The sequence below is a fragment of the Chiloscyllium plagiosum genome, unplaced genomic scaffold (assembly GCF_037043375.1).
Source record: "Chiloscyllium plagiosum isolate Xiang-an unplaced genomic scaffold, Cpla_swu_hap1 HiC_scaffold_47, whole genome shotgun sequence".
In the NCBI taxonomy this organism is placed as follows: Eukaryota; Metazoa; Chordata; class Chondrichthyes; order Orectolobiformes; family Hemiscylliidae; genus Chiloscyllium; species Chiloscyllium plagiosum.
Genome location: NW_028270185.1, coordinates 17,307,876 through 17,318,781, shown reverse-complemented (window position 1 = coordinate 17,318,781; position 10,906 = coordinate 17,307,876). Strand labels below are relative to the sequence as shown.

The 10,906-nt window shown below is 50.7% G+C and overlaps 1 protein-coding gene across 1 annotated transcript in view; it reads right to left on the bottom strand.

Annotated features, from left to right (window-relative positions):
• Positions 1-6,341: 6,341 nt before the first annotated feature.
• LOC122542950 (gremlin-1-like) overlaps positions 6,342-10,906 on the bottom strand; it is a 114,170-nt gene continuing 109,605 nt past the window's right edge. The window contains exon 2 of the mRNA XM_043681095.2: positions 6,342-6,831. Coding sequence (XP_043537030.1) covers positions 6,342-6,830 — 489 coding nt within the window. The 5' untranslated portion in view covers position 6,831. The remainder of the gene's footprint in view (positions 6,832-10,906) is intronic.

The following is a 10,906-nucleotide window of genomic DNA, read 5'->3' as shown; positions in this document are numbered from 1 at the left end:
TTTTTCTCTGCTCACCCTCTATCATTGCTGGGTTAGGGTTGGAGTTTGCGTTAGGGTTAGGATTAGAGTTAGAGTTAGAGTTAGAATTAAGCTTAGGGTTAGGGCTTGGGTTAAGGTTAGGGTTAAGATTAGTATTAGGGTTAGTGTTGGGGTTAGGATTAGGGTTAAGGTTAGGATTAGGGTTAGAGTTAGGGTTAGGTTTAGGGTTAAAGTTAGGGTCAGGGTTAGGGTTAGGGTTAGGATTAAAGTTAAAATCCTGTTTGACACCAGATGGGCTGCAGTAGTACAAGAAAGTGACTCACCACCATTTTCTCAAGGGCAATTAGCAATGGACTACCAATACGGGTTTATAACTAGAGAGTCCATTTGTAAAGCCAGGAACCTCACTCTTGCTATCACAAATCTGGAATTTATTGTAACTAGTAGAAATTATCTTTTGGAACATGTGACTTCTAATTGTTTGGACTTTATAAAATTCCTCTGGGATTCCAAACCAACATCCCAAATCCAGCCCACCAATAATCAGGATGAATACATGTTGTGCAGTTCCATATAACTTGTCAGAATAATGAGTGCATAAAACTCTTGAAAGCTGGACAGAAAGACTTTGTTTAAATGTATGCATTCCACTGTCAAACCCAGTCTAAAACCAGATCGACAAACAGATGATATTCTGAACTTAAAATATCAGAACTGGGAGGATGGGTCACTCAGGCTGTCTAGTATTCATTAAGAGTTGATGTTAATGTCACTTTCTGTTGGTATTGGTTTCATATGCTCAATGACAAAGTTGCTTTGGCAGGTGTCTTAAAGAGGAGCTTCCTCCTCATCTCAGTCTTAAATGGCCATTCCTTCATCCTGAGACACTATCTACTGGTTCCGCACTCAGTAACTGTCGGGAAATTAATCTCATTGTCTGCTCTGCCATCGTTAATGTTGACTAACAAGCGATTCAGAGCTCTGGGGATATGGGTTAATATCCCATTGTGCCAGAAGGGGAGAAAAATACACATGGAATACACAAATAATTCAACTTGCTTTGCACACCTTCGAACAATGCCCCATGACATTTTTATTCATTCATGGGACATTGACATCTTTGGCTGGGCCCAGCATTTATTACCCATCCCAAATTGCCCAGAGGGCAGCTAAGAGTCAACCACATTGATGTGGGTCTGGAGTCACATGTAGGCTAGACTCAGTAAGGACAGTAGTTTCCCTCCCTGAAGGACATTGGTGAGCTGGATGGATTTCTCCTAACAGGGAGAAAGTGGGGACTGCAGATGTTGAAGTATCAGAGCTGAGAGCATGGTGCTGGAAAAGCATAGCCAGTCAGGCAGCATCTGAGGAGCAGGAGAGTCAACGTTGGCGAGAGCCCTTCATCAGGATTGAGACCTCATTCCTGATGAAAGGTTCTTTCCCGAAACGTCAATTCTCCTGCTCCACGGATTTTGCCTGACAATCAATTCATGGTCATGGTGAGACTTTTCATTCCGATTTTTTTTCGATTTAAATTCCACAATCTGCCATGGCAGGATTATGAACCCAGGTCCCCAGCCCATTATGTGGGCCTCTGATTTGACAGTCTAGTAATAATACCACTGGACCATTACCTCCAAACAATTTCAAAGCATTACTGGTGCCTTTTTTCCTTCTTTTTTCCCTCTGGGTCCAGACTTTTTATTTGAACGTCCATCTATTTTCGGTCATGGCAACCTTGAAGCAATCATTGATTATTGTAAGGACTCATCTGGTTCACTCATATCTGTTCAGGAAGGGAACCTGTTGTCCGTACCCAGTCTGGCCTACACATGGACCAGTTTGGGCCAAACGGCCTGTCTCCATGCTGTAGGACTCTATGACTCCAGCAAAGCATGTTGCTTCTTAATACACTCTAAAATGGCTGAGCGAGCCGTTCAGTCACCGGGCAATTAAGGGTTGGATAACAAATCCTGATCTTCCCAGTGATGCCTATCTCCCATTAATAAGTGGGAAGGAAGGCGACCAACACAGCCCCTCAGAACCTAAACAAGGTCACCACCTATTGTTGTAAACTCCACACAGTATCGGTTAATGCAGTGCAACCTCACTAACAGAACAATCCATTCTGTAAATACGACTGAAGCCTGTCATTGCAATACCTCCATGGTGTCTCTTTGACATAGGAACAGAAACTGCAGGTACTGTCCCCAGGGTGGTATCACCAAACCCCTGGACGATTGCATTAAGAGTGTCCAAGTCTGAAGGTCCATTTCCATGATGTGCAACCCTGTCATCCGAACACTAAATACTTTTCTGTTTTTCCTTGTCTTTGAACACCTCTCATCTCTGGATCATGACCTAGTGAAAATGGGATAAAAACTGTTTCGCTGATGGTCCTATTGGATATGAAGTCCTTCTGTTTTCTAACTGGTGTAGGAAGGCAGCGTATCAGAAACATTGATGTGTTGGCTGACCAATGGTTGGACGGTGGATGAGGCAGGGGAGGAGATTGAGTAATAAAAAACCTCCAGGAATAGATTTAATCACAGTTAGTAGCTTCACTTCCAAAAGCAAAGGACAATATCTTATTTCAAAGTTATCAGCTTTCCATAGAACCTCAGTAGACAGGCAGGAGACTGGAGGAACACAGCAAGGCAGGCAGCATCAGGAGGGACAGGCAGGAGGCTGGGGGAACACAGCAAGGCAGGCAGTGTCAGGAGGGACAGGCAGGAGGCTGGAGGAACACAGCAAGGCAGGCAGCATCAGGAGGGACAGGCAGGAGGCTGGGAGAACACAGCAAGGCAGGCAGTGTCAGGAGGGACAGGCAGGAGGCTGGAGGAACACAGCAAGGCAGGCAGCATCAGGAGGGACAGGTAGGAGGCTGGGGGAACACAGCAAGGCAGGCAGCATCAGGAGGGACAGGCAGGAGGCTGGAGGAACACAGCAAGGCAGGCAGCATCAGGAGGGACAGGTAGGAGGCTGGGGGAACACAGCAAGGCAGGCAGCATCAGGAGGGACAGGCAGGAGGCTGGGGGAACACAGCAAGGCAGGCAGCATCAGGAGGGACAGGTAAGAGGCTGGGGGAACACAGCAAGGCAGACAGCATCAGGAGGGACAGGCAGGAGGCTGGGGGAACACAGCAAGGCAGACAGCATCAGGAGGGACAGGCAGGAGGCTAGAAGAACACAGCAAGGCAGGCAGTATCAGGGGGGACAGGCAGGAGGCTGGAGGAACACAGCAAGCCAGGCAGCATCAGGAGGGACAGGCAGGAGGCTGGGGGAACACAGCAAGGCAGGCAGCATCAGGAGGGACAGGCAGGAGGTTGGAGAAACACAGCAAGGCAGGCAGCATCAGGAGGGACAGTCAGGAGGCTGGGAGAACACAGCAAGGCAGGCAGTGTCAGGAGGGACAGGCAGGAGGCTGGAGGAACACAGCAAGGCAGGCAGCATCAGGAGGGACAGGCAGGAGGCTGGAGGAACACAGCAAGGCAGGCAGCATCAGGAGGGACAGACAGGAGGCTGGTGGAACACAGCAAGGCAGGCAGCATCAGGAGGGACAGACAGGAGGCTGGGGGAACACAGCAAGGCAGGCAGCATCAGGAGGGACAGGCAGGAGGCTGGGGGAACACAGCAAGGCAGGCAGCATCAGGAGGTGGAGAAGTCGACGTTTCAGGTTAATCCATCTTCAGGACTGGGGGGGGGGGTGGTTGGTGTCGGGGTGAGCTGCAGATAAAGGGGCTGGCGGGGGCAGAGTGGTGAAGTGGGGATAGGTGAAGACAGATAGAGGGTACAACCTGGTTGGTCGATGGGAGGAATGAATCCGGTTGGTGGCTGGGAGGAGTGGAAGGGAGGGGGAGGGGCTGGGAAGGGAGTCGGCGGCTGGGAAGGGAGGTTATTTGAAATTAAGAAACTCAATGTTGCATCGACTTCTGCACCTCCTGATGCTGCCTGCCTTGCTGTGTTCCCCCAGCCTCCTGCCTGTCCCTCCTGATACTGCCTGCCTTGCTGTGTTCCCCCAACCTCCTGCCTGTCCCTCCTGACACTGCCTGCCTTGCTGTGTTCCCCCAGCCTCCTGCCTGTCCCTCCTGATGCTGCCTGCCTTGCTGTGTTCCCCCAGCCTCCTGCCTGACCCTCCTGATACTGCCTGCCTTGCTGTGTTCCCCCAACCTCCTGCCTGTCTACTTTGGATTCCAACATCTGCAGTTTTTTTTGTCCTTTCCATGACATCTCTATAATGTAGAAACAGGCCATTTGGCCCCATGCGTTCACACTGACCCTCCAAAGAGAAACCCACCCTATCCCCCTGCAAGCCCCATGGCTAATCCACCTAGCTTATGCATCCCTGGACACTATGGGCAATGTAGCATGGCCAATCCACCCTGACCTGCACATCTTTGGATTGTGGGAGGAAACCGAAGCACCCAGAGGGAACCCTCACAGACACGGGGAGAATGTGCAAACTTCACACAGACTGTCGCCCGAGGCTGGAATCGAACCCAGGTCCCTGGTGCTGTGAGGCAGCAGTGCTAACCACTGAATCATCCACAATGCAGCATAACTTTTTCTCAGAAGGAATGTGACACAAACCCACACCTCCGTAGGGACTGGAGCCATAACCTTGTACCTTCGAATGCGCAGCGATACTACCTTGTTTTTCTGTTTCGGTACTTGTTTTTCGGACAGCAGACAATTGAGGAACAATTCGCCGGATGATATCCTTTCTGTTTTTACCTCTTCGGCCATAAGATGATGAGATGTAGGAGCAATGGTAGGCCATTCAGCCCGCTTGGTCGGCTCTGCCATTCGATGAGATTGTGGCCGATCTGATAATCCTCATCTCCACTTCTCCTGCAATTCCCCCCTGACTATCGATTCCCTTGCCAATTAAAAATCTAACTCAGCTTTGAATATACTTCACAACCTGACCTTGGCCTATCCGTGTGGAGTTTGTATGTTCTCCCTATGGGTTTCCTTCAGGTGTTGTGGTCTCCTCCCACAGTCAAAAGATGTGCAGTTAGGTGGACTGGCCATGCATCCAGAGGTATGCAACCTGGGGGGATTAGCCATGAGAAATGCATGGGGAATGAGGAGGGATGTGCTTTGAAGGGTCAGTGTGGACTTGATGGGCTAAATGGCCAGTCTGACTAACACGAACATACAAACAGGGAATAAGAGGAGACAGCTTGGCCTTTCAAACCTGCTGCGCCATTCAATTAGATCGTGGCTGGTCTGATTTTAACCTCGACTCTACATTCCTGCACATCCCTTGATGATCTTTCACCCCTCGGTCATCAAGAATCTCTCTCCCTCTGCCTTAATAATATTTAAAGATCCGGCATCCACTGCCTTTTGAGGAAGGCATATCCGAAGACTCACAGCCATCTGAGAGAAAATTATTCTCCCCATCTCTGTTTCAAATGGCCTGCTTCCATACTGATGGGGTGGTTGTGGAAATTATGTCCCTGCTTGTGGGAGAATGTACAACTGGGGGTCACTGTTTAAAAATAAGGGGTGCCCATTAGTCAGACTGGCCACCCGTCGCATCCAGTAAAAACCCTGCAATGGACCGGAGTCATTTAAGCGGACGTTTATCTTCCCGGGCCTAAGAATAAAACAAGCCTCCAATTCAAGAGTTGCGCGCTGAGACCATAGCGAATCCCATCGAAGGCATGGACAGGACATCCTCACTTCGAAAATAAGTAGTTTGCATTTATTAACTATTTATGATCTCAAATGACAGCACAGCAATCCCCTCACAGCATCAGAAGGACAATATAGAGCCGCACGTTCGCAAAAGGTTAAAAGCATGGTGTGAAATTGAACTCAGCGTATGTTCAGCAGGTCTTGAGCAAGTGCTCTGGAGTCCTTCACAGGGAAGCTGGAGAGAACGCTCAGACGTAGCTTGATAGGACCAACTCGACTGTTAAAAAAAAAGTTTGCTTTTCAATCATAAATACATATCTTAGAATGACTTGTCTCTCTCTCTCTCTTTGACCTACCAATGGCAATCCTTCCATGGCACATCAACACGCTGGCAAGAAACGCTTACTAGACTCTTTTCGACACGGATTTAACATTGACATAAGTTAACGGGATGTCTTTACACAGTTGCCAATGTGTGCAGGGTGGTGCTCCGACCCATCTCGGCTTTTACTCCCCGCCCGCCGCTGCGCCAACAGCCCCAGGTTTGTAAAGTGCTATTCTGAAAACAGACAGCAAGCTTTCCGATGACTCCTACCCTCCGCTCCCCTCCCAGCTCTCCACCCCATCCCCGTGCACCACCCCCAACCCCTTTAGAAAACGACACCGCCCACCGCCCCCAGACTCCCCCAACCCCGCTCCGACCCCCCCCCGCCCCCTTTAATCCAAGTCTATGGAGATGCAGCGGCAATCCTTCACCAGTTGGATCCTTCTGCGTTTCGATGGAGGCCGGAGGCTGGGGCAGTTGAAGGTGACGGTGACGCTGTTGAACTTCTTGGGCTTGCAGAAGGAGCAGGAGCGGAAGGGCTCCCCGCCGTGCTCGTGGCTCGGGATGTAGAACGAGTTGCACTGGCCGTAGCAGAAGCGGTTGATCACGGTGCGGCTGATGCAGCCCTCCTCCTTCAGCGTCTGGGTGAGCGGGTGGGACTTGCACCAATCCCGCCGCACGTTCCGGCGCTCTGTGACGATCAGCGCTTGGTTCGAATCCAAGATGGCTTCCTTGTCCTTCGCCTTGCGTGGCCGGCCCGCGTCACCACGGTGACCTTTCCCCGGAGACGGAACTGCGCCGGGAGCCCCTCCACGTTCAGTGGTCTCTTCAGCGCAGGATAGGCCGGAAATTATTAATAATGTCAGGATACTGTAAAACATGCTGTAGGGAGAGAAACATAAACCAGGGAGAATATTAAAACTGATGTGTTATGCCTCACAGCTACAATGCAATGTGCCTATCCAATCCCTACAGTGTGGAAGCAGGCCATGTGGCCATTGAGTCTACACTGAGCATCTCACCCAGACGTACATCCCTATCGTAAAATCCTGCATTTCCCATGGCTCACCCATCTAGCCTGAACATCCCTGGACACTATGGGCAATTTAGCTTGGCCAATCCACTTAACCTATAAGACCTTAAGACATAGGAGCAGAAATTAGGCCATTCAGCCCATCGAATCTGCTCTGGCATTCAATCATGGCTGATAAGTTGCTCAACCCCATTCTCCCTGTAACCCTTGATCCCCTTGATACTCAAGAACCTATCTATCTCAGTCTTAAATGTATTCAATGACCTGGCCTCCACAGCCATCTATGGCAATGAATTCCATAGATTCACCACTCTTTGGCTGAAGAAGCTTCTCTTAATTTCCATTCTAAATTTCTCTTTAAACTAAGGCTGTGCCCTCAGGCCCTAGTCTCCCCTACCCATGAAAACGTCATCCCAACATCCCCCCTGTCCAGGCTGTTCAGTAAGTTTCAATTAGATCCACCCTCATGCTTCCAAGTATACACCATCCTTGGGCTGTGGAAGGAAACTGGAGGACCCAGAGGAAACCCACACAGACATGGGGAAAAAGTGCAAACTCCACACAGACCATCAGCCAAAGCAGTGCTTACCACTGAGCCATCCCTGCTGCAAGTCTCAATGAAAGGGATATTCAGCATCATATTGACTTGCATCAGGGGCGGTGGGGGGAATGGAGGGGGCAGTGGGGTGAGTTGCATTCTCGAGGAGAAAGTGAGGTCTGCAGATGCTGGAGATCAAAGTTGAAACTTTATTGCTGGAACAGCACAGCAGGTCAGGCAGCATCCAGGGAACAGGAGATTCGACGTTTCGGGCACAGGCCCTTCTTCAGGAATGAGCAGAGAGTGTTCAGCAGGAGAAGATAAAAGGTAGGGAGGAAGGACTTGGAGGAGGGGCGTTGGAAATGTGATAGGTGGAAAGAGGTCAAGGTGAGGGTGATAGGTCGGAGTAGGATGGAGGCGGAGAGGTCAAGAAGAAGACTGCAGGTCAGGAAGGCGGTGCCGGGCTGGAGGGATCCGGCTGAGACAAGGTGGGGGGAGGGGGGATGAAGAAACTGGTGAAGTCCAAGTTCATCCCCTGCGGTTGGAGGGTTCCCAGTCGGAAGATAAGACGCTCCTCCTCCGACCGTCGGGTTGTTGTGGTTTGGCGGTGGATGAGTCCAATGACCTGCATATCCTCGGTGGAGTGGGAGGGGGAGTTGAAATGCTGTGCTACAGGGTGATTGGGTTGGTTCGTCCGGGTGGCCCAGAGGTGCTCTCTGAATCGCTCCGCAAGTAGGCGGCCTGTCTCCCCAATATAGAGGAGGCCACACCGGCTGCAGCGGATGCAGTAGATGATGTGGGTGGAGGTGCAGGTGAATCTGTGGCGGATATGGAAGTTTCCTTTGGGGCCTTGGAGAGAAGTGAGGGGGGAGGTGTGGGCGCAAGTGTTGCACCTCCTGCGGTTGCAAGGGAAGGTGCCGGGAGTGGAGGTTGGGTCGGTGGGGGTGTGGATCTGACAAGGGAGTCGCGGAGGGAGTGGTCTCTACGGAAAGCTGATAGGGGAGGGGAGGGAAATATATCCTTGGTGCTGGGGTCTGTTTGGAGGTGGCGGAAGTGACGGCGGATGATGCGCTGTACATGGAGATTGGTGGGGTGGTAGGTGAGGACCAGTGGGGTTCTGTCCTGGTGGCGGTTGGAGGGGTGGGGCTCAAGGGCGGAGGAGCGGGAAGTGGAGGAGATGCGGTGGAGGGCACCGTCGACCACGTCGGGGGGGAAATTGCGGTCCCTTGCAACCGCAGGAGGTGCAACACTTGCGCCCACACCTCCCCCCTCACTTCTCTCCAAGGCCCCAAAGGAAACTTCCATATCCGCCACAGATTCACCTGCACCTCCATCCACATCATCTACTGCATCCGCTGCAGCCGGTGTGGCCTCCTCTATATTGGGGAGACAGGCCGCCTACTTGCGGAGCGATTCAGAGAACACCTCTGGGACACCCAGACGAACCAACCCAACCAACCTGTAGCACAGCATTTCAACTCCCCCTCCCACTCCACCGAGGATATGCAGGTCATTGGACTCATCCACCGCCAAACCACAACAACCCGACGGTCGGAGGAGGAGCGTCTTATCTTCCGACTGGGAACCCTCCAACCGCAGGGGATGAACTTGGACTTCACCAGTTTCTTCATCCCCCCTCCCCCCACCTTGTCTCAGCCGGATCCCTCCAGCCCGGCACCGCCTTCCTGACCTGCAGTCTTCTTCTTGACCTCTCCGCCTCCATCCTACTCCGACCTATCACCCTCACCTTGACCTCTTTCCACCTATCACATTTCCAACGCCCCTCCTCCAAGTCCCTCCTCCCTACCTTTTATCTTCTCCTGCTGAACACTCTCTGCTCATTCCTGAAGAAGGGCCTGTGCCCGAAACGTCGAATCTCCTGTTCCCTGGATGCTGCCTGACCTGCTGTGCTGTTCCAGCAATAAAGTTTCAACTGAGTTGCATTCTCACTGGATTCATAATCCAGGGGCTTCAGCTAATTATCTAAGGACATAGGTACAAATCCCTCAGTAGGCATGAGTGAAATATCCATGTAATTAACAAGATTATGGAATTGGAAACGGGTCACATTAATGCTGACCATGAAACTGCTATCAATTGTCATTAAAACACCATCAGGGAAGGAGATCTGCTGTACCTATTCGGTTTGGTCTACATGTGATTCCAAACCCGCAGCAATGTGGGTGATTCTGAAGTGCCCTCTGAAATGTCCGAGCAAGCCACTCAGTCCAGGGGCATTTAGAACATAGAACATAGACAAGTACAGCACAGAACAGGCCCTTTGGCCCACGATGTTGTGCCGTGGTTTAATCCTAATGTAAAATAGAGTAATTTAACCTACGCACTCCTCAACTCACTGCTATCCATGTGCATGTCCAGCAGTCGCTTAAATATTCCCAATGACTTCGCTTCCACCACCACAGCTGGCAACACATTCCATGCACTCACAACTCTCTGTGTAAAGAACCTACCTCTGACGTCTCCTTTATACCTTCCTCCTAATATCTTCAAACTATGACTTCTCGTACCAGTCAATCCTGCCTTGGGCATTTGAGGGATGGGCCTGGCTTTGGCAGCGATGCCCGCATCCCATGAAAGATTAACACACATACAGACAAAATATTCCCCATACCTTCCGTTCCAAAATGAGCTGTAGCATTTAACTTTCAAGGTAGCACAAGGCCAAGAGTTCTTCCCAAAGGAATATAAGAGACTAGGAAGACATGGTGATCAAATACTGTGACAAAGAGGTAGATTTTAAAGAGAATCTTAAAAGAGCAGGGAAAAGTTGCAAAGTTAGGGGTGGCACGGTGGCTCAGTGGTTAGCACAGATGCCTCACAGGGACCTGGGTTTAATTCTAGCCTCAGGCGACTGTCTGTGTGGAGTTTGAACATTGTCTGAGTGGGTTTCCTCCCACAGTTCAAAGATGTGCAGGTTAGGTGAATTGGATGTGCTAAGTTGCCTGTAGTGTTCAGGGATGAGTAGTTAAGTGCATTAGTAAGGGGTAAACATAGGATAGGGGTTTGGTGGGTTACTCTTCAGAGTGTTGATGTGGACTTGTTGGGCCAAAGGGCCTGTCTCCACACTATAGGGATTCTATGATTTATTACTGCATGGGAAAAGGTCTTTTGGCCCATTGTGTCCATTTAGAGGCTGGGCCTGTTATATCCAGAGCACTGGAGACTGAGGGGTGACCTTATAGAGGTTTATAAAATCATGAGGGACATGACTAGGGTGAACAGGCAAAGGTCTTTCTCCCCAGGTAGGGGCATGGGGATCAGGTGAGAGGGAAAACATCTAAATGGGACTGAAAGGGTAATTTCTTTCTTGCAGAGGGTGTTGGGTGTATGGAATGAGCTGCCACAGGAAGTGGTGGAGGCTGGTA